At 40.7% G+C, this 22,628-nt stretch overlaps 1 protein-coding gene across 2 annotated transcripts in view; it reads right to left on the bottom strand.

Annotated features, from left to right (window-relative positions):
* bicdl1 (BICD family like cargo adaptor 1) overlaps positions 1–20,860 on the bottom strand; it is a 28,682-nt gene extending 7,822 nt beyond the window's left edge. For both annotated transcript variants that reach the window (XR_013627101.1, XM_058069880.2), the window contains exons 1-8: positions 20,142–20,860; positions 15,849–16,064; positions 10,264–10,380; positions 6,199–6,345; positions 3,636–3,815; positions 3,347–3,565; positions 2,196–2,339; positions 1,961–2,091 (exon numbers count right to left, since the gene is read on the bottom strand). Coding sequence is in view for 1 of the 2 variants with exons in the window: in XM_058069880.2 (XP_057925863.2) it covers positions 1,961–2,091; positions 2,196–2,339; positions 3,347–3,565; positions 3,636–3,815; positions 6,199–6,345; positions 10,264–10,380; positions 15,849–16,064; positions 20,142–20,618 (1,631 nt within the window). In the remaining variant the exon portion in view is untranslated. The remainder of the gene's footprint in view (positions 1–1,960; positions 2,092–2,195; positions 2,340–3,346; positions 3,566–3,635; positions 3,816–6,198; positions 6,346–10,263; positions 10,381–15,848; positions 16,065–20,141) is intronic.
* Between the last annotated feature and the right edge of the window lie 1,768 nt (positions 20,861–22,628).

Below are 22,628 nucleotides of genomic sequence, written 5' to 3'. Positions count from 1 at the left end.
CAACTTTGTCTAACTTTAACATGAACAACCTAATCCAGGGGTTTTCAGAGTCTAACTTTGTCCAACTTTAACATGAACAACCTAATCCAGGGTTTTTCAAAGTCTAACTTTGTCTAACTTTAACATGAACAACCTAATCCAGGGGTTTTCAAAGTCTAACTTTGTCTAACTTTAAACATGAACAACCTAATCCAGGGGTTTTCAAAGTCTAACAAAGTCTAACTTTAACATGAACAACCTAATCCAGGGGTTTTCAAAGTCTAACAAAGTCTAACTTTAACATGAACAACGTAATCCAGGGGTTTTCAAAGTCTAACTTTGTCTAACTTTTATATGAACAACCTAATCCAAGGGTTTTCAAAGTCTAACTTTGTCTAACTTTTATATGAGCAACCTAATCCAAGGGTTTTCAAAGTCTAACTTTAACATGAACAACCTAATCCAGGGGTTTTCAAAGTCTAACTTTGTCTAACGTTAACATGAACAACGTAATCCAGGGGTTTTCAAAGTCTAACTTTGTCTAACTTTTACATGAACAACCTAATCCAGGGGTTTTCAAAGTCTAACAAAGTCTAACTTTAACATGAACAACCTAATCCAGGGGTTTTCAAAGTCTAACAAAGTCTAACTTTAACATGAACAACGTAATCCAGGGGTTTTCAAAGTCTAACTTTGTCTAACTTTTATATGAACAACCTAATCCAAGGGTTTTCAAAGTCTAACTTTAACATGAACAACCTAATCCAGGGGTTTTCAAAGTCTAACAAAGTCTAACTTTAACATGAACAACCTAATCCAGGGGTTTTCAAAGTCTAACTTTGTCTAACGTTAACATGAACAACGTAATCAAGGGGTTTTCAAAGTCTAACTTTGTCTAACTTTTACATGAACAACCTAATCCAGGGGTTTTCAAAGTCTAACAAAGTCTAACTTTAACATGAACAACCTAATCCAGGGGTTTTCAAAGTCTAACTTTAACATGAACAACCTAATCCAGGGGTTTTCAAAGTCTAACTTTGTCTAACCTTTACATGAACAACCCAATCCAGGGGTTTTCAAAGTCTAACCTTAACATGAACAACGTAATCCAGGGGTTTTCAAAGTCCAACTTTGTCTAACTTTAACATGAACAACCTAATCCAGGGGTTTTCAGAGTCTAACTTTGTCCAACTTTAACATGAACAACCTAATCCAGGGTTTTTCAAAGTCTAACTTTGTCTAACTTTAACATGAACAACCTAATCCAGGGGTTTTCAAAGTCTAACTTTGTCTAACTTTAAACATGAACAACCTAATCCAGGGGTTTTCAAAGTCTAACAAAGTCTAACTTTAACATGAACAACCTAATCCAGGGGTTTTCAAAGTCTAACTTTAACATGAACAACCTAATCCAGGGGTTTTCAAAGTCTAACTTTGTCTAACTTTAACATGAACAACCTAATCCAGGGGTTTTCAAAGTCTAACTTTGTCTAACTTTAAACATGAACAACCTAATCCAGGGGTTTTAAAAGTCTAACGTTGTCCAACTTTAACATGAACAACCTAATCCAGGGGTTTTCAAAGTCTAACTTTGTCTAACTTTAACATGAACAACCTAATCCAGGGGTTTTCAAAGTCTAACTTTGTCTAACTTTAACATGAACAACCTAATCCAGGGGTTTTCAAAGTCTAACTTTGTCTAACTTTAACATGAACAACATAATCCAGGGGTTTTCAAAGTCTAACTTTGTCTAACTTTAACATGAACAACCTAATCCAGGGGTTTTCAAAGTCTAACTTTGGGGGCCTGCCCCCACATCTGGCGCCACATTCAAATATTCTTCATTAAGCCTATAATATACAGTACACTGAGGGGTTTTCAAAGTCTAACATCAGCAGTATCTAGTGGTCCCGAGGAGTATCTATCCTGAAAGATACTGTATAAGCGGGATATAAGTTATCAGAGTTTGCGTATTCTTACTTGGCTATGGCCTCGTCTCTGTCTTTAATAGCACTCTGGAGCTGCTCGCTGGGCTCTCGAACCTCAGCCATGGTCTTCATCCGCTCCGTTTCCTCTTGGAGGGAACACATTTCGACTGAGAGCAGCGCCATCTGCGGGTCCAATCGGTCAATGACAAACGTGAGCTGCAGTTTCTCACCAATGATGTTGACTTTATGTGAATGAAGATATAGTGTAAATATGATTATGATATTACCTGATTGTGTAGCTGTAGCATCTCCTCTTTACTGTTTACCGTCTTGTCCTGTTCAGCTTCATACAGCTCTCTGACTTCTCTGAGTTCTTCTCCCAGTTTTCTCAATTGTTCTTCCAAAGCATCCTCATCACTGCGTCGGGAACCCTTTCAGGATTAGACACAAAAAACCTCCTTTAGCTTATAACATGTTGCACTTTTGCGTTGCACTGAAACTATTGAGCGTTCAAGGACAGCTGAACACTTGACGGAAAAGTCTAGAAGAGTGGTCTCAAACACGTGGCCCGCGGGCCAAATGTGGCACACAGGACACTAGTTTGAGCCCCCCGTCTTGATATGAAAGTTTAATGTTAGTGCGGCCCGCGCAAGTTTGATATGGATGCTGTATGGTATCATGTACCCAGAAAAAATGATTACGTTTGATTCATGTTCATGTTAAAGGTTAAATAACTGTTAATAGTTATCCTCCCTATCCGTGTGGAAGTGGTAAGTTTTTGGCGATTTAAGTTGAAAGGAAATAACTTGGAGGCTACCGTTTAGGTCGCTAGCGCTCTAGTTTGCGAGTTAGCATGTGTCTCAAGACGCTGCAGTTGCATTATTAGAGCCCTGTAGACATGACAAAACACGACTATAGTCACATTTATACTCTTTTTTTTATTTACAACATATTGCGCAACTGCAGGGTCTTGAGACACATGCTAACTCGCAAACTAGAGCACTAGCGACCTAAACGGTAGCATTTCCTTTAAACTTAAAAAAGCCAAAAACTTACCACTTCCACACGGATAGGGAGGATAACTATTAACAGTTATTTAACCTTTAACATGAACATTAATCAAACGTAATAATTTTTTCTGGGTACATGATACCATACAGCATATTTATTTATTACTGATTGATTGATTTTCTTTATTCTTGATTAGTTTATTTATTTTTCATCTTATTTTGTGTAGAAAAATAAAAAGTAAGATATTTGAGAACAGTGGAATATTTTATCAGAGCTTTTCTTGTAGAAGTTTTAAAAAAGTTTTTGTTTTTAATAAATGCGTTTTTTTTTTGGAAAACCTGATGCAGCCCAGTCTCACCCAGACCCGAGCTCCAGTGGCCCCCCAAGTAAATTGAGTTTGAGACCCCTGCTCTAGAAGCACCGCTACCGTGGACTCGTTGCCATCTAGAAGGTTCTGCGTCAGCCTGCGTAGTTCCAGCAGGGTGGCATGAAGGCTCCCAGTAGGCACATCCTTGGCTGAGGATGTCTCCGAGGACTCGTCCATGGAAGAATCTGTGGATAGCGCAGAGTCTGTGACGTCGTTACCCCGGAGATGGGAGCACAGTGAGCGCACCTCACAGTAGGCCTGCCATAGTTGAAGACGCAACTGAGAGGAAGGAGAAACAAGAATTGAGGATTTGAAAGCGGTTCTCCGGCTTCCGTGTGACATTCCTAACCTGCTCCCTCTCCTGCTCCTGCTCCTCCTGCTCCATACTTTGTTCTATCTCACACAATAGGCTGGACTGGTGAGGGGTGAGGCTTTGCAGGCTGTTTTCCTCCGCTAGCTCCTCCAGTTGAGCGGTTAGCTGCCTGTGGGACAGCTGAATCTCCTGAAGCTCCACTTGAGTCTGCCGCAACTGGAAACGAGACGCAACAACTTCAAAATCAAATTAAATCAACTTTATTTGTAGAGCACTGAGGATCAAGGTCCACACTGGGAGGAGTCACAGGCCGTGCCATCGGGGGACCAGCACCCGTGCCCCCCTGACTCCGACACACGGGCGGACCCCCACGTCAAAGGGAGGAACCCCTATCCGGGCCGGGTCGAAGGGACCCAAGGAATCCCACCCCGTTAGCAGACCCGACACAGCCCCCAGTGTGGAGGACCCCCCCCGCTGGAGTTAAAAGCTAAAGACTAAGAGCATAAAATAGGACTAAAAAGATAAAAACGTAAGAAAAAGTTTAAAAATATTAATTAAAAGCCTGATTAAAAAGGTGTGTCTTTAATCGTTTTAAAAAAATATCAACAGTCTCCGCCAGGGGTCTCAAACTCGCAACCCAGGAGTACTTTAAACATCAGACCACATCAAACTATGTATTTAATTTTCCTTTTTTTTTGTTTAGTTTTTTTTTTTTTTTTTACTAAATAAGACATCCGATTTGCAAGTCATACTGCCAGTTTGTATATTAAAAGTTGAAATACTTCGAAAGTAACTGGTGGGCCGTATGTGGCCCCCAGGCCGTAGTTTGCCCACCCCTGTTGTAGATGTACATACATTATGTGTTATATTTGGTATTAATTACAGCTGTAGTGACCAAGTGTCTTACTACAGTACTTTGTAGTAGGGATTGCTCTAAGTCAGGGGTCTCAAACTGCGGCCCACGGGCCGCGAGATTGATTTTTTGGATTTTTTGGATTTTTTTTTTTTTACTAAACAAGACGTCCGATTTGCAAGTCATATTGCCAGTTTGTATGTTAAAAGTTGAAATACTTCGAAAGCAACTGGTGGGCCGGATGTGGCCCCCAGGCCGTAGTTTGCCCACCCCTGTTGTAGATGTACATACATTATGTGTTATATTTGGTATTAATTACAGCTGTAGTGACCAAGTGTCTTACTACAGTACTTTGTAGTAGGGATTGCTCTAAGTCAGGGGTCTCAAACTGCGGCCCACGGGCCGCGAGATTGATTTTTTTGATTTTTTGATTTTTTTTTTTTTACTAAACAAGACGTCCGATTTGCAAGTCATATTGCCAGTTTGTATGTTAAAAGTTGAAATACTTCGAAAGCAACTGGTGGGCCGGATGTGGCCCCCAGGCCGTAGTTTGCCCACCCCTGTTGTAGATGTACATACATTATGTGTTATATTTGGTATTAATTACAGCTGTAGTGACCAAGTGTCTTACTACAGTACTTTGCAGTAGGGATTGCTCTAAGTTAGGGGTCTCAAACTCGCGGCCCGTGGGCCAAATGCGGCCCACGAGACGCTAGTTTGAGGCCCCCACCTTGATACCAAAGTTTAATGTTGAAATGACAGCTTAAAGCTGTGTGTGCACACCGGACACAATTAACATGATTTTTGCCCCCCGCCCATACTGTTACCCTACCCTGTTACCCCGCCCTGTTTTGCTTTGGATTAGCAATGAAGCTAAAGGCTTATGACGCTTATGGGTACAAATAAATGCAGGAAATGATTTGGAATAAAAGGGAAAATACACGTCAAGATAAACATGTTGTTAAAGTTACGACGCTGCTCCCAGATGGAACTGAGTACGATGCTAACTTGCTAATCGGGTCAAATTATTAAGTTTTATTAATGTTCATGTTGAAGGTTAAATAACTGTTAATACTGTACATTTGAATCTGAAAAAAATCATTTCTCTACCAACTGTATGTGGTTTCTTATGTTTTTCTTATTTGCTGTTTTATTATTATTTTACTTATTTATTACTGATTGATTGATTTATTGTCTTTATTCTTAATTTGTTTATTTTTTTTTATCTTATTTTGTGTATAGAAAAATAAAAATTAAGATATTTGAGAACAGTGGAATGTTTTATCAGATATTTTGGTGTGGAAAACCGGAACCAAAGTACTGAAAAAGTGTAGGGTATAGCAGAAGCAAAAACATTGAATATAATTTTTTTATTGATTTTTTTCCAGTTTTTAATAAATGCGTTTTTTTTGTTTTGTTTTTTTTTAAACCTGATGCGGCCCGGCTTTACCCAGAACCTAGCTCCGGTGGCCCCCAGGTAAATTGAGTTTGAGACCCCTGGTCTCCGCAGTCCTGTGGCTCTTCCACAGGTGGGGGGGGGGCATAGTGGCTAAATGCTGCCTCATCGTGGGTTTTAGTTCTGGGTTCTGGTATCATTAAAAGGTCAGTACCGGAGGACCGCAGGGTCCGCGGGGGTTCATATGGTAAAAGTAGATCAAGATGCAAGAACGTTAAGATATTTAAAAACCAGTAAAAGAATCTTAAAATCATAGTCCAGGATCGGTCCATAGTTCGCCGACTTAGTACCTGTTGGTCTTTCCCGTGACACTGCTTCTCCAACACCAAGGTCTTCTCTCTGAGGTCTTCCACGGTGTTCCTAAGCACTTCGTTGTCCTCCAGAATGGCGTGGACCCGCCGCTCCAGCTCCATTTTCCTCTCCGATAGCATCTTAATCTAAAATATTTTATAGGTGATTAGAAATCAGGGTACAAGCTCTGAGGATGGTTTTGGTTTTCTGGTGGATCGCAGACAAACGAGCAGCCACCGACTTGATAAGCGACTAAATGTTGCGTTGTCGCAATCTTGAAGGCGGGCTCTTACGAGAGATTACAAGGTACTCCCACCGAACTAAAGAATGCTTGTTGCCAAGCACTTGCGTGGGCGGCGGTAGCCGCCCTCATCTTAGGAATGTCTTAGTGATACGATAGCGCCGACACGTAGCTTAATATCAGCTTACTCAGCGAATGATGCCCTTCAACTTTGAGCAGATGTTAACACAAAATCAACAATCATGTTATCCTTTCGGGTTTTGACCTCCTTTTGATAACCGAATTGACAAAGTAGCAGCTTCACACGTGAATCGGTTGCTGTTGCAAGTCACATGAGCATGCATGCTAGAACCCGGGCCTAATCCACGCAGTGTCTATAGTGGTCTAACCACTGAAGAACCACTATCTATTCTTCACAGAGGCAGAGTGGCTAACAGGTGGATGCTATGTTTTTGATTCTGCAGAATGATACATACGTTGCTCTGCTACCGTTGCAGAATTCAGAACAGACATGTCTGCCATGTGGGGGGAGAACACTTGGCAAGGTGGAATGAGATCTTGCGTCGCGATGAGATCTTCCGTCCATGCAGAGTCTCTGCAGCACTTTTAGTGCAGGAGGAACTTTTGTTGTGTGCAGGGCTGTGTAGTTCGACTAGTAGTTTGTTGTGCCGGCATTTTGTCTCTCTCTCTCTCCGGGATCTCAGAGGGGACACGAGAAGAGGGGGTCGGCTGCATCTGCTGGTTCAGAAGGCAGCGGATGCGTTTGGAGGGACCCGGCAGAGACGGGAAAATTTGCTTTTCAATCAGGTTTTCAGTTAATAATGTTATTTATTGCTACCGTTGCAGAATTCAGAACAGACATGTCTGCCATGTGAGGCGGACACTTGGGAAGGGTGCGGTGAGAGTTTGAGGCTCGCGATGTGATCTTCTGTCAGACACTCTGCAGCACTTTTAGTGCAGGAGGAACTTTTGTTGTGTGCAGGGCTGTGTAGTTCGACTAGTATGTTTGTTGTGCCAAGCTGACGGGCGAGTGCCGGCATTTTGTCTCTCTTTCCGGGATCTCATTGGGGACAAGAAGAGGGGGTCGGCTGCACCTGCGGTTCAGAAGGCAGCGGATGCGTTTGGAGGGACCCGGCAGAGGCGGGAAAACCTGCTTTTCGTTCAGGTTTTCAGTTAATAATGTGAGAAGATACCAGCATTTTGTTTGTTCTGGTAAAACAAGAATATTGGCTTTGTTAAATAAAAATAAAAATAAAAATAAAAATAAAAATAAAAATAAAAATAAAAATAAAAATAAAAATAAAAATAAAAATAAAAATAAAAATAAAAATAAAAATAAAAATAAAAATAAAAATAAAAATAAAAATAAAAATAAAAATAAAAATAAAAATAAAAATAAAAATAAAAATAAAAATAAAAATAAAAATAAAAAAGGGCGGCACGGCGGTCTAGTGGTTAGCGCGCAGACCTCACAGCAGGGAGACCAGGGTTCAATTCCCACCCTCGGCCATCTCTGTGTGGAGTTTGCATGTTCTCCCCGTGCATGCGTGGGTTTTCTCCGGGTACTCCGGTTTCCTCCCGCATTCCAAAAACATGCTAGGTTAATTAGCGACTCCAAATTGTCCGTAGGTATGAATGTGAGTGTGAATGGTTGTTTGTCTATATGTGCTCTGTGATTGGCTGGCGACCAGTCCAGGGTGTACCCCGCCTTTCGCCCGAAGACAGCTGGGATAGGCTCCAGCACCCCAGCGACGCTCGTGAGGAAAAAGCGGTAGAAAATGAATGAAATAATAAATAATAAATAATAAATAATAAATAATAAATAATAAATAATAAATAATAAATAATAAATAATAAATAATAAATAATAAATAATAAATAATAAATAATAAATAATAAATAATAAATAATAAATAATAAATAATAAATATGATAATAAATGTTACAAAAATGGGTGTAAAAGTAGCTCTCAAGAAAAAACCTTGGTGTTTGTCGTCATAGGATGGTAAAAGCAGGACCCCCCCCCCACACCCCCCGACATTGCAGTACATCAGCTAAATATAGTACAACTTAACCAGCACAGGCTGCCGGTGTTTTCCTTGCTGTCATATTCCATATAGTTCTAACTGTACCAGCATCAACCGTACAGTATATGGATGTCATCAAACATGACAACATGGCCGACATGACAACACGTCTCATGCTCTTCTTTTGGCGAATGACCTTTGGAAACAGGGATTGATATCAAGATTCGAAACTGATTTTTCATGCAAGTATTATTATTTTTTTTTGGTTTCATTTGTAGGTCGCAAACTTGCACAAGATCCTGTGCAAGTTCAAATGTAAACCTTGCTACAATCCTTGTTTCGGTACGAGAAGCTCCATGCAGCATGCATGATGGCCAAGACACAACAGTCGCTAACCACTCACTTCCAGTTCTTGCTGCTCCAATCAGGAGGGGTGGTGGGGGTGTGGGGGGGAGAAGAATAGATTACAGAGAGAACACACGGTGAGAAGGTAGGTTTTGGTTGCCATTGGGTTTAGTGTTAGAGTTAGAGTAGGACTGGGATTAGCTAGGACTAGTTAGGTTAGCAGCTACGGTAGAGTTGGGGGTTAGGGTTTCATGTTGGGTGTTGGTACGGGATTTTAGGGTTAGGGGTTTTCCTTCAGGTTCTTGGTGGGTTTTAGAGGTTTGGGTTTGAAATCAAAATGATTCATTCATTCATTCATTCATTTTCTACCGCGTAGAGGGTCGCGGGGGTGCTGGAGCCTATCCCAACTGTCTTTGTACACACTGGACTGGTGGCCAGCCAATCACAGGGCACATATAGACAAACAACCATTCACACTCACTTTCATACCTATGGACAATTTGGAGTCGCTAATTAACCTCCTAATTGAAAATGTCCTAATTCCTAATTCCTAATTCCTAATTCCTAATTGGAATGTGGGAGGAAACCGGAGTACCCGGAGAGAACATGCAAACTCCACACAGAGATGCCCGAGCGGGGAATCGAACCCCAATCTCCTAGCTGTGAGACCTGGAAAAACGGCAACAGCAACAGAGTCAACTATAATGGGTAACATGAATGGAAAGATGACTGTAGGGGTGTTATTTCATGTCTAGAGGGCTCTATAAATATTCATTCATTCATTCATTTTCTACCGCTTATCCTCACAAGGGTCACGCGGGGGTGCTGGAGCCTATCCCAACTGTCTTGGGGCGAGAGGCGGGATGGGGTACACCCTGGACTGGTGGCCAGCCAATCGCAGGGCACATATAGACAAACAACCATTCACACTCACATTCGTACCTATGGACAATTTGGAGTCGTCAATTAACCTAGCATGTTTTTGGAATGTGGGAGGAAACCCACGCATGCACGGGGAGAACATGCAAACTCTACACAGAGATGGCAGAGTGTGGAATTGAACCCTGGTCTCCTATCTGTGAGGTCTGCGTATTAACCACTCCACCACCGTGCAGCCTCAATCAAAATGATAATTCATTGAAATAAATTGTCAGTTAAAGTTGGGGTTAAGGGTTTTAGGATGAGGGTTAGGCTCGGGTTGGGGGCATTAGAGGTTAGGGTTTGGAGACTGGGGGGGGTTGGATTCAGGTTAGGGTGTGGGATTAGAAATGATAATTCAAATAAACTAGTGATAATTAGCTAAAATATGACTAATCGATCCTGTTGTCCGCACGATTGAAATTTCTACAAGATGGGAACGCAACATTAATTTTTTTTTTTGGGGGGGGGCGTGGCTGTATAAGATAATATAATTGATGCCATTTGCAGAAATAATATTTATGATGCCTTACTTCAGCCTGTAGCATTTCTAGCCGTGTCATGTGCTGGCTTGCAGATACATTCTTCTCCCTGAAGTCGTCCCGTAATGAATGGACCTGAGTGGATAGACGCCTCTCCACCTCTGCAGCCTGAACAAGAAAGACCATGTCCAGTTGGGAGTCAGAAAAGGATGACTTTTCTCAAAACCGAGCAACAAAAATAACTCATAAAACTGTCAATGCATTCATATCATGGCGTGCATGCGTAGACCTTTGAACACAACATAATTCAACATAAGTACAGAGTGTACTTAGTGACGTGGAGGAGTCCCTAAGTTCAGCTGCAGTGTTTACATGTAATCCCTCCCACCTTATGCCGTTCTCGGAAATAATGAAACAACTGCAGAGTTTTCCCAAATGTGTCAAGGCCTTTTTTTTTTTTTTTTTTTCCCCAGAAGCGAAAAATAGTTCAGTGCTCGGTGTTTTGCGCTAACCAGCGCAGCGTCATCATCCTCGCGTGCGTCAGCAAACCCCGTATTGGACTTGTGGGATCAAGCTACACGACACCTGACGGAGCTTCATTAGCATAGAGCCGCACTCTGGAATGTGTCAAACGTGATGATCGTTACCATGGCAACAGCAGTCCTTTTAAAGAAAATGTTCTATTTTGCAGACATAATAAAAATAAAAAAAACACAAACATACAGAACACACAGAAATACGCAGTGTCCTTGAATGCCTCATCAGTGCTGGATGCACAGTGCCTATTAGGAGAAAGACTGGCCATTGCTTTGTGTGTTTTCATGATAAAAGTCTGATAAGGCTGGGGTGATAGGGACCAAAACTCACTTCAGAGGAATTTTATTTAAATGTCAAAACTTTAAAAAAATACTTTAAAATAATTTTTCAAATCTAGTCTATATCAATTTGCTTAAAAAAATATTAATATATGCCCCAGTCCTAATCCACACACATCATGATTAAAGTGTTCCCTGTCTATAGTGGTCTAACTATAGAAGAACCACTTTGAGTGCAGGAGGAACTTTTGTTGTGTGCAGGGCGGTGTAGTTCCAACTTTAGTTCAAGCTTGACGGGTAAGTGCCAGCATTTTGTCTCCTCTCCGGGGTCTCCAAGGGGACAAGAAGAGCGGGTCGGCTGCATCTGCGCTTCAGAAGGCAGCGGATGCGTTTGGAGGGACCCAGCAGAGGCGGCAAAATCTGCTTTTCATTCAGGTTTTCAGTTAATAATGTAAGAAGACTAGAAATAAATGCATTGTGAAATAGAAATGGTGAGTTGTGTTTGTTGTGGTAAAACAAGAATATTGAAATAAGCTATGATAATAAATGTTACAAAAATGAGTGTAAAAGTAGCTCTCAAGAAAAAAACCTTGGTGACCCCTAACATGGCCAGTAGTACATTTAAACATTTATACTATAAATGTTTATTAATATATACTTTAAATGTATATAATACTATATGTAACATTTATTTATATAAAAAATAAAAAAATAAAAACAAAACATTTATACTTCATCTACTTGCCCAGTATTGGTATTGCCCGATTACACTCATGGATTATTGGGATCAGTATTGGCACCCTGAAAACCCTGATCGGAACATCCCTAATCAATATAATTCAATAAACATTGAGGCATAATAACATTTCAATTCAATCTTGTTATGCAACCATTTCATTCAACTCAATGGGGTCGCAATTCAAAACTACATTGCCAATTAGGCGAATATCAAAAAAGTGACATAAAAGTGAGATAAATAAGGAAAAACTAACAAATAAAAGGTTACCTGAACTGTATGTCTTCTAGCAACATGTTCGGCTATAATATAAACTTCTACGATAGGACCGTTTTAAAAATACAGCCATTAGATAAATTAGCAGTTAGCTTGATATGGTTTGAATGGCGCTTTTCTCGCAGCTGCAGAATCGGAGTATATAGTAATTGCTCAAAAACAAAACTCACAATTGAGTGGATGGTTACTGGCACTAAGAGTAATGGAGTAGTTTCAATCACAGTTTGAGCACACGGTGATGAGCTGCAGCTGCAGCAAAGGCGGAATGGTACGATCACACAGCCGTGCCAAAGATTCCTCCGATTTGAATCAGGGCAGGACAAACGTGCCAAGGCACAATACAGCTGCAGAATTCAGGGCAGCAAAGTAGGACTCTTGGCAGAGCAACCATGCATGCCTCGTGCAGCCTTGGCCTCTTCTCTGCACATTAAACTTAGATTTTAGACTTTTCGACTAGGTACTTGTTGATATTTAGTGTATTTTTGCATGCTCAATGATTTGTATACGCATCGGAAATAATGTCCGATCAACCGATCACGTTTAGCATACAGCAAACTGATGCGACACCACAAGAGCGTTTCCAGGTTTAACAGACTTACAATCAAACTGAAACCGGCAAAATGCTTACATTTACGAGCCAAAAATCGAGTACAAAAAAGGTGTACATGTTGGCAGGGCCTATCTGTTGCGATTATTTTTCAATTTCTAGATAAATTGATATGTATTTTCTTTTTGAATTAAAGTGGACTTGTGAATGGCGTATAGAAGGGTTTAGATCAGGGGTCTCAAACACATGGCCCGCGGGCCAAATGCGGCCCGCAGGACACAGGTTTGAGGCCCCCGCCTTGATATGAAAGTTTACTGTTAGTGCCGCCCGCGCAAGTTTGATATGGATGCTGTATGGTATCATGTACCCAGAAAAAATTATTAAGTTTGATTAATGTTCATGTTAAAGGTTAAATAACTGTTAATAGTTATCCTCCCTATCCGTGTGGAAGTGGTAAGTTTTTGGCTATTTAAGTTCAAAGGAAATAACTTGAAGGCTACCGTTTAGGTCGCTAGCTCTCTAGTTTGCGAGTTAGCATGTGTCTCAAGACCCAGTTGCGCAATATGTTGTAAATAAAAAGAGTATAAATGTGACTATAGTCGTGTTTTGTCATGTCTACAGGGCTCTAATAATGTTTTGTTCATTTTAATCTGAAAAAAATAATTTGTCTACCCACCAACTATATGTGGTTTCTTAAGTTTTTATTATTTGCTGTTTTATTATTATTATTATTATATTTATTTATTACTGATTGATTGATTTTCTTTCTTGATTTGTTTATTTATTTTTCATCTTATTTTGTGCAGAAAAATAAAAATTCAGATATTTGAGAACAGTGGAATGTTTTATCAGAGCTTTTATTGTAGAAAATTGGAGCCAAAGCACTGAAAAAGTTTGTACCAGCAACCATGACAAGTGTGAATACTTCATTAGTAATTAACTTGAGTGAGAGGCTAAACTGTGTGTGGTTACCAACTGGTTGCATATGCTAAGACTATTACTCAGGATTATAGCCTAATCCTCTCTGTGTTGCATCTTACTCTACCACTGACATCACTGCTTTTGGAGTGACCTTCCTCCAAGGTCATCCTTTTGCCTTTGATTGAGGGCTCTGTTAAGACATTGTGCCTAAGGCCTCTGCCGTTTATTACCTAAATGGTCTTTGGTAGAACACTTGGAGGTCAAAAATAAAAATGCTAATTTGGATCAGGACCAAATTTTACACCTCCTACATATGCCTGCATATTATTATTATGATAAATGTAGAATTTACCGTTCCATTAGGAGAAATGATAAAAAAAAAAGACTGATATATCAAAAAAACTGTAACAAATAATGACCGTTACACTTTTTGTGGAATTGAGTTAAATATTTTTGTCCATAATCCCAAATAAATAAGCAGAAAAGACATCATGGATGAAATGACCCCATTACATCAAAGATGGAAGAAATGACTACTACAGGATGTTATACTGTATATCAGGGGTCTCAAACTCAATTTACTTGGGGGCCACTGGAGCTAGGGTCTGGGCGAGACTGGTTTAAAAAAAAAAAACGCATTTATTAAAAACGGAAAAATGAATAAACTTTGCTTTGGTTCCAATTTTCTACCATAAAAGCTCTGATAAAACATTCCACTGTTCTCAAATATCTTACTTTTTATTTTTCTACACAAAATAAGAAATAAAATAAATAAACAAATCAAGAATAAAGAAAAACAATCAATCAGTAATAAATAAATATAATAATAATAATAAAAAATTAAGAAACCACATATAGTTGGTGGGTAGACAAATGATTTTTTTCAGATTAAAATGAACAAAGCATTATTAGAGCCCTGTAGACATGACAAAACACGACTATAGTCACATTTATACTCTTTTTATTTACAACATATTGCGCAACTGCAGGGTCTTGAGACACATGCTAACTCGCAAACTAGAGAGCTAGCCACCTAAACGGTAGCCTCCAAGTTATTTCCTTTCAACTTAAATAGCCCAAAACTTACCACTTCCACACGGATAGGGAGGTTAACTATGCTGTATGGTATCATGTACCCAGAAAAAATTATTACGTTGGATTAATGTTCAGGTTAAATAACTGTTAATAGTTATCCTCCCTATCTGTGTGGAAGTGGTAAGTTTTTGGCTTTTTTAAGTTTAAAGGAAATGCTACCGTTTAGGTCGCATTTCAAAGATTTGCATACGGGCAATAGCTTTAATATCATAGTAGGCAATAAATTACCGATAGAATATCATTTCATTGTATGTCCTGACTACAGTGACAATAAAGTTTTCTTTCTTCTGGTGGGTAACAATCTAAAACAAACTAGAAAATTTCTGTCGTGGAATCCAGGTTAATACAGCCAAGCTTTTATTTTGAAGCTAATTTTGCACTGAACAGGAAGTCACAATATGCACGTTTTAACAATCCTACAACACATCTTGACATAAACGGAGAGATTTTTCATCGCAAAAGTAGTCCACTATGTATGTGGACTAATGGAATTCATGATCATTTTCTTAGTCGATTATTAGTTCAATTAATCGAATAATCGCTTAGGCCCGATATGAACCAAACACACATAATGTTAAGCTGATGTGTGTGAATGTCTTGCTTTGGCTAAAACACAAAGATAACTGGTCTGCTTTCATGCACGGACAAGTAATATTAAAAATATTTACATTTGATTAAAAAATTAATTAATCGATTAATTATTGATTATACAATCAAGTCCTAGTTGACATTGACTAAAGCAGGCACCTTAAGGACAAAGTGGGCAGGGACTTGACGAGTTGGTCCACGTAGACGGGTCGTCACTGTATTTATTTATTTTGTTAATAAAGTTAATCGGATATGAATCCTGCTATTAATAATCTGTCAATTCAATATCTGTCAATACGCAGAGTGATATTGCGTAATCATGCAGACCCATCAATGATTGATTCACTCTAATCTTCTAAAGCACACCTTTCACACTGATGAGTTTGGGTGAAATATGACAGACACTCTTAAGAGTCAATTGTCCACGATGCTGCTGCCTCCACAAGGAAATCGAACCTTAGTGCCAAGCCAGGAAAGAAATGCACACATGGATCATTTTATTGCACAGGGTTCTACGTGGCGTGGAAGAGCACTTTAAGTCGCATTAAGGTCATGTGACACAATGACTCAAAGCCCAGACTAATTAAATGTTCTATGCTCAGGTTGCCCGAAGCAGTAGATTTGAAGCACACACACACACACACAGAGAGGTCCTCACCCTTCGGAGTTGGTCCAGCAATCTGTGGTTCTGTTCAGACAATTCACCGATGGTCTTGGTTTTGTCCCTGTCGGCCTCTCGTAATTGGACCTGGTGTCGCTCCAGTTCTCCTTGCAGCTGTTGGACATCGCTCTCCAGCTCGGCCACACGACTCTCCCACTCCCCCTCCCGATTTTCCAGACGCCGACGCAACTCATGCTTCTCCTGTTCCAGGTGCTGCAAGGAAAAGAGCAGCGGTTCAGCGCTAAATATTGCTTTGACGGCGTTCCGTGTGATGATATTTCACGGATACGAACGCGCTACCATTCATAAAATAGGTCATTTTGGTCCGTAAATATTAATACGCTTGTGTGCCTCGTGTTGGGTGGATAGATACGTAGAGTATGAGCCTGCTTAACCACACTGAGAATTATAGGTTATCACATGGTTTGTCTGGTATCAGGCCAGTTATCTGGCTGATACTGGCACACGGGGGCATGATACTGGACCTGATACCAGACAAACCATGTGATGATCTTATTCATTCATTCATTTTCTACTGCTTTTCCTCACAAGGGTCGCGGAGGGTGCTGGAGCCTATCCCAGCTGTCCCGGCTGGCCACCAGTCCAGGGTGTACCCCGCCTCTCGCCCGAAGACAGCTGGGATAGGCTCCAGCACCCCCGCGACCCTCGTGAGGAAAAAGCGGTAGAAAATGAATGAATGAATGAATGAATGAATGAATGAATGAATGCTAGAGGGGTCATGGATTCATTGAAGAGGTTATCCTTCCAGACAACTATTTTAAGTACGTAGAAAGGCCTACAAGACACTTCTGTTCCATCCCAGTGGCCAACCAGAGAACCCAAACAAAACAAGTTCAAACCCCAAACAACATCAATGAGTGTGATATTGGGAAGAAGCTTAATTCACTGAGCTGCACCATGAGGATGAATATGGATCAAAGGGCTCAACAGATGTACAGGAGATTCAGACGACTGTACACAGTGAGGGGATTAGTCTGCTGGTTTTTTTGCCTCAGACCACATGTTGTATTGGGAAGGATTTCAACATGAGGAACAAAAGCGATACAGTGTTTATAGTAAACACCATACTGGGTAGGAATGACAGTGGTTGTCATCTACAATCATCTGTTGTGATTCGTCTTATATACTTCAATGAAGGGCCTTTAGGTCTACACTGAGGATGTCCAAAGTGCGGCCCAGGTACCATTTTTAGCCTACATCTTGTAATTTCTCTAATCCGAAAATATAGACGAAATATTGTGGAAAACCAAGTCATAAATATGCTAAGATATGGAATACATTTAAAGAAAAAGTCTGAAGCTTTGTGTTGGAGGTGATGAATTGTATGAGCATAGGAAGTTTTTATCCTTACAATACATTTTTTTTTGTACATTTTTGCATAAAAAACATTTGACACATAATTTGATGTTATTCTTGTGAATCTTTTTTCCAGTAATATTTTGACTTATAACAGTATCCCTAATATTACATTAATATTACATTTTTGTTTGTTTTTTTCTCACAATATTAATATATACAGTGAAGAAAATAAGTATTTGAACACCCTGCTATTTTGCTATTTCTCCCACTTAGAAATCATGGAGGGGTCTGAAATTTTCATCGTAGGTGCATGTCCACTGTGAGAGAGATAAACTAAAAAGAAAAATCCAGAAATCACAATGCATGATTTTTTAACAATTTATTTGTGTGATACAGCTGCAAATAAGTATTTGAACACCTGTGTATCATCTAGAATTCTGACCCTGAAAGACCTGTTAGTCTGCCCATTAGAAGTCCACCTGCACTCCATGTATCATCCTGAATCAGATGCACCTGTTTGAGGTCGTTAGCTGCATAAAGACACCTGTCCACCCCATACAATCAGTAAGACTTTAACTTGTAACATGGCGAAGACCAAAGAGCTGTCCAAAGACACCAGAGACAAAATTGTACACCTCCACAAGGCTGGAAAGGGCTACGGAGCAATTACCAAGCAGCTTGGTGAAAAAAGGTCCACTGTTGGAGCTATCATTAGAAAATGGAAGAAGCTAAACATGACGGTCAATCTCAATCGGAGTGGAGCCCCATGCAAGATATCACCTCGTGGGGTCTCAATGATTCTAAGAAAGGTGAGGAATCAGCCCAGAACTACACGACAGGACTTGGTCAATGACCTGAAAAGAGCTGGGACCACCGTTTCCAAGGTTACTGTAGGTAATACACTAAGACGTCATGATGTGAAATCATGCATGGCACGAAAGGTTCCCCTGCTTAAACCAGCACATGTCAAGGCCCGTCTTAAGTTTGCATATGACCATTTGGATGATACAGAGGAGTCATGGGAGAAAGTTTTATGGTCAGATGAGACCAAAATAGAACTTTTTGGTCATAATTCCAATAAGCGTGTTTGGAGGAAGAAGAATGAAGAGTACAATCCGAGGAACACCATCCCTACTGTGAAGCATGGGGGTGGTAGCATCATGCTTTGGGGGTGTTTTTCTGCACATGGGACAGGACGAGTGCACTGCATTAAAGAGAGGATGACTGGGGCCGTGTATTGGGAGATTTTGGGGAACAACCTCCTTCCCTCTGTCAGAGCATTGAAGATGGGTCGTGGCTGGGTCTTCCAACACGACAACGACCCGAAGCACACAGCCAGGAAAACCAAGGAGTGGCTCCGTAAGAAGCATATCAAGGTTCTAGCATGGCCCAGCCAGTCTCCAGACCTGAACCCAATCGAAAATCTTTGGAGGGAGCTCAAACTCCGTGTTTCTCAGCGACAGCCCAGAAACCTGACTGATCTAGAGAAGATCTGTGTGGAGGAGTGGGCCAAGAGCCCTCCTGCAGTGTGTGCAAACCTGGTGAAAAACTACAGGAAACGTTTGACCTCTGTAATAGCAAACAAAGGCTACTGTACCAAATATTAACATTCATTTTCTCAGGTGTTCAAATACTTATTAGCAGCTGTATCACACAAATAAATTGTTAAAAAATCATGCATTGTGATTTCTGGATTTTTCTTTTTAGTTTATCTCTCTCACAGTGGACATGCACCTACGATGAAAATTTCAGACCCCTCCATGATTTCTAAGTGGGAGAAATAGCAAAATAGCAGGGTGTTCAAATACTTATTTTCTTCACTGTATATATTATATAATAATATTATAATTATAATATATAATATAATTATAATTATATTATATATGTAATATTATATATTTTTCCCTTTTCTCCATTATATTACAACTTTATTCTACTTTTTTCTCATAAGATTGCCACTTTTATTTCTTATTATTCTGACTTTATTCTCCTAATATTTTGATATTACTCTTGTAAATTAATTTTTTTCCACAATCGCAAGTGTTTTCTTGACTTTTCCGGTCAAATTGTATTTTTAGAATTAAAAAAAAAACATAATTTGACATCCAAATTATCTCCATGATATATGTTCTATTGAATGGGACCGCATGAACTTTTGTTGTACTTTTGCATAATGAGAATAAAAATATGGATTGTGAAGACAATTTGGCATAAAGGGGCTGGGAACAACAGCAAACATATGGCTGTCCAGTACACGCAAAGAGCATACAAAACACCAGCGAGACATGAGAGAAATACTACAAGACTTGGAACAAAACCCTGAGGGATCTCAACCTGAGACGGATGCTCTAACGCTGCTCTAAACGCAGCATCCTTCTACCGATATGTTGACTATCTCCCCTATGGACGTGTCCCAACTATCTCAGTATGGCCTCTCTGACCACTGATGTACTCCTTCCTGATCCTATCCATCATGGTCACTCCCATTGAGAACCTCAGCATCCTTGATACTTGAGTGATTTAAAAATACAGCTTACAATTAACATGCTAATGTGTTCACTATCTAATCATTCTCAAATAATTTATGTTATGAAGTTAGATATCGGTGTTTGCCGGCTAGTTATACCTAACGACAGCAAATGAGCCGAATGCCCAGAAGTTCGGTTAGTCACAAACTCAGCTGCTGTAGGATACTGTAAAATATTACGTCTTCGGTATTGTTAACTTCTGTTTTGTTGCGTAAAGTTGCAGCATTTCTGTCATGCAGATGTTTTGGGGTGTGATCCTGCAGCATTTACTGTATGTGCTTGCAGTATTTTTCATTTGCAGTATTTTTCCTATATGTGTTATTGGTTTTGGGTAACATCTTAACTTTGGTTAAGATGTGGCATGGTATAAATAAGACTTGAATAGCAGAGAATTATACCAAAAGTTTCCATTGATTTGAATAAGAACAGGAGTTTTAATTACCTCTAATTTGTCGTGAAGATCTCTGTGCATTTTCTCATATTGCTTGCTTAAGTCTTGGTTCCTTTCCAATAAAGCTTTGCCGAGTTTGGCAGCCAAAACCAAATCTTTCTCCTTCTGGCGGAAGAGCGACAGCAAGTCTGCGTTGTGGACCACCGAGAGCTCTTCCTCGTCGCCTTGCTCTTCACCGAGGACGGCCAGCTCCTCCTCCAACGCCACGCCGAGGCCTCCGGAGCCGGCGTGAAGCATCTGGCAACCGCCGGGATGGAGGCTCGTCTGGCTGTGGCGTGGCTCCAAGGAGTCGCTGTCCAGCTCCAGTGGTGCTGGACTCCCGATTCCGGACGCGTTCAGGTCGAGGCAGTACGCGGACATCACCGGAGGCGACTGTTTTTTTTTTTTTTTTTTTTTTTTACGCCGGATGAACCCACCCTGCTCGGACTGGGTTGGGCTGCACAGACCGGCTCGTAAGGAAAAATTCATCCATTCTTCTGACCTCTTTAACGACGTCCCTCGTTCGTCGTTAAGTCAGTTCTGGTTCTCGCCGAATCCCGGAAAACAAGTCCCTACAAAGACACGGCAAATGTTTTTAATCCCGGTTTAATCCACATGGTGCGTTGGTCAGCGTCCATCCCGTCGCAGTGCTCCTCTGGGTCCTCCATTACCGCCTTTACAGCCTGTTACTCGGGAGACGTCAGGCTGAGGGGGGGGGGGGGAGATGAGCGCGATCCCGCTGCATGCTCAAGTCGCCTGCCGTGCTCCGATGCGCGCTCCCGCCCCACCGATGACGTAAAACTGCAACCTGTTCTTAAGATAGCACCCCATTGGCTGAGAAGGATCGCGCCATATTTTGGTGCGTTCACAGAGATGTGGAACCTTCACTGATGAACAGGAGGATGTGGTTCAAGTCCCTCATCAACAGAGAACGTGAGGCATAAAAAGGTATTTTAAAAGTGTGAAAGACATGCCTATAGGTGCAGGGAAAAAAATACATTTGCATTTTTATATTTTTGTTCATTAAAAATATGGACAAAAGAACAAAGGTGCATACATGTGTACATTATTTAATCTCAGAACCCCTTTTTTTTAAAAAAAAATAAAAGTAATAAAAAATAAAAGTAATAATTAATTACTTAATTAAAATATTTAAAAAAAATATGTTTTATAAACAACATTTATTGCAACACAACAAAAACTCTAATAAATAACAGCTTACAACAAGCCTTATAACAACATTTATGAAACAGAAAATGTATAATTATACATTCATTCATTCAAAGGGGGTTGTTGGAGCCTATCCCAGGCGGGGTACACCCTGGACTGGTGGCCAGCCAATCACAGGGCACATATAGACAAACAACCATTCACACTCACATTCATACCTATGGACAATTTGGAGTTGCTAATTAACCTAGCATGTTTTTGGAATGTGGGAGGAAACCGGAGTACCCGGAGAAAACCCACACATGCACGGGGAGAACATAAAAACAACACACGGAGATGACTGAGAGTGGAATTGAACCCGGGTCTCCTAGCTGTGAGTTCTGCGCGCAAACCACTCGATCACCGTTCCGCCCCAACATAAAATTCATTAATTCATTTTCTACCGCTTATCCTCATGAGGGTCGCGGGGGTGCTGGAGCCTATCCCAGCTGTCTTCAGGCGAGAGGCGGGGTACACCCTGGACTGGTCGCCAGCCAATCACAGGGCACATATAGACAAACAACCATTCACACTCACATTCATACCTATGGACAATTTGGAGTCGCTAATTAACCTAGCATGTTTTTGGAATGTGGGAGGAAACCGGAGTACCCGGAGAAAACCCACGCATGCACGCTGAGAACATGCAAACTCCACACAGACATGGCCGAGGGTGGAATTTAACCCTGGGCTCCTAGCTAAAAATTGATAATTAAAAATAAATGGGGCTGCACAGTGACCGAGTGGTTAGCGTGCAGCGTCACACACCTGGGTTTGATTCCCTGCTCGGGGATTTGAATGTCCTGTGCGGGTTTTCTCTGGGTAATATAAGACGCCAACATCAAACTACTGCATACATACACTACTGAAAACAGTGCAGCCAGGAAACCAGCAGCTAATAATGATAACAGACTATTGGGAATAAATTCATACAATTCCATGGAAGAAAAAGTAAGTTGTAAATATAGGTCAATGGTAGGAGAATGGCAAAGAACCGGAAAATGCTAAATTCCCTGATATGAATGCAATAATGGTGCGTATGGAATGTGTTCATATTGATGATGAATGACCACAAACAAAGCCTCGTGAGCTGATAAAGTCGAGGCACAAAAGAAGTGGGTCACAGCCTGCTGGTCTAAAGTCTTTTAGCTTCAGGGGCCAGTAGGGGGTCATGGGGGGAGGGGGGGGTGTCGCCCACGCTATGGTGAGATAACGGGTGATTTCCTCTGAGCTCATCTGAAGCCTACATAATCCTCATTAGAGTAATGCTGGATGTGTTATGATGATCAC

This window comes from Doryrhamphus excisus, linkage group LG3, assembly GCF_037039965.1.
Source record: "Doryrhamphus excisus strain RoL-2023G ecotype Guam linkage group LG3, RoL_Dexc_Guam_v1.1, whole genome shotgun sequence".
Taxonomy (NCBI): Eukaryota; Metazoa; Chordata; class Actinopteri; order Syngnathiformes; family Syngnathidae; genus Doryrhamphus; species Doryrhamphus excisus.
This window is presented reverse-complemented; position numbering and strand designations above follow the sequence as displayed.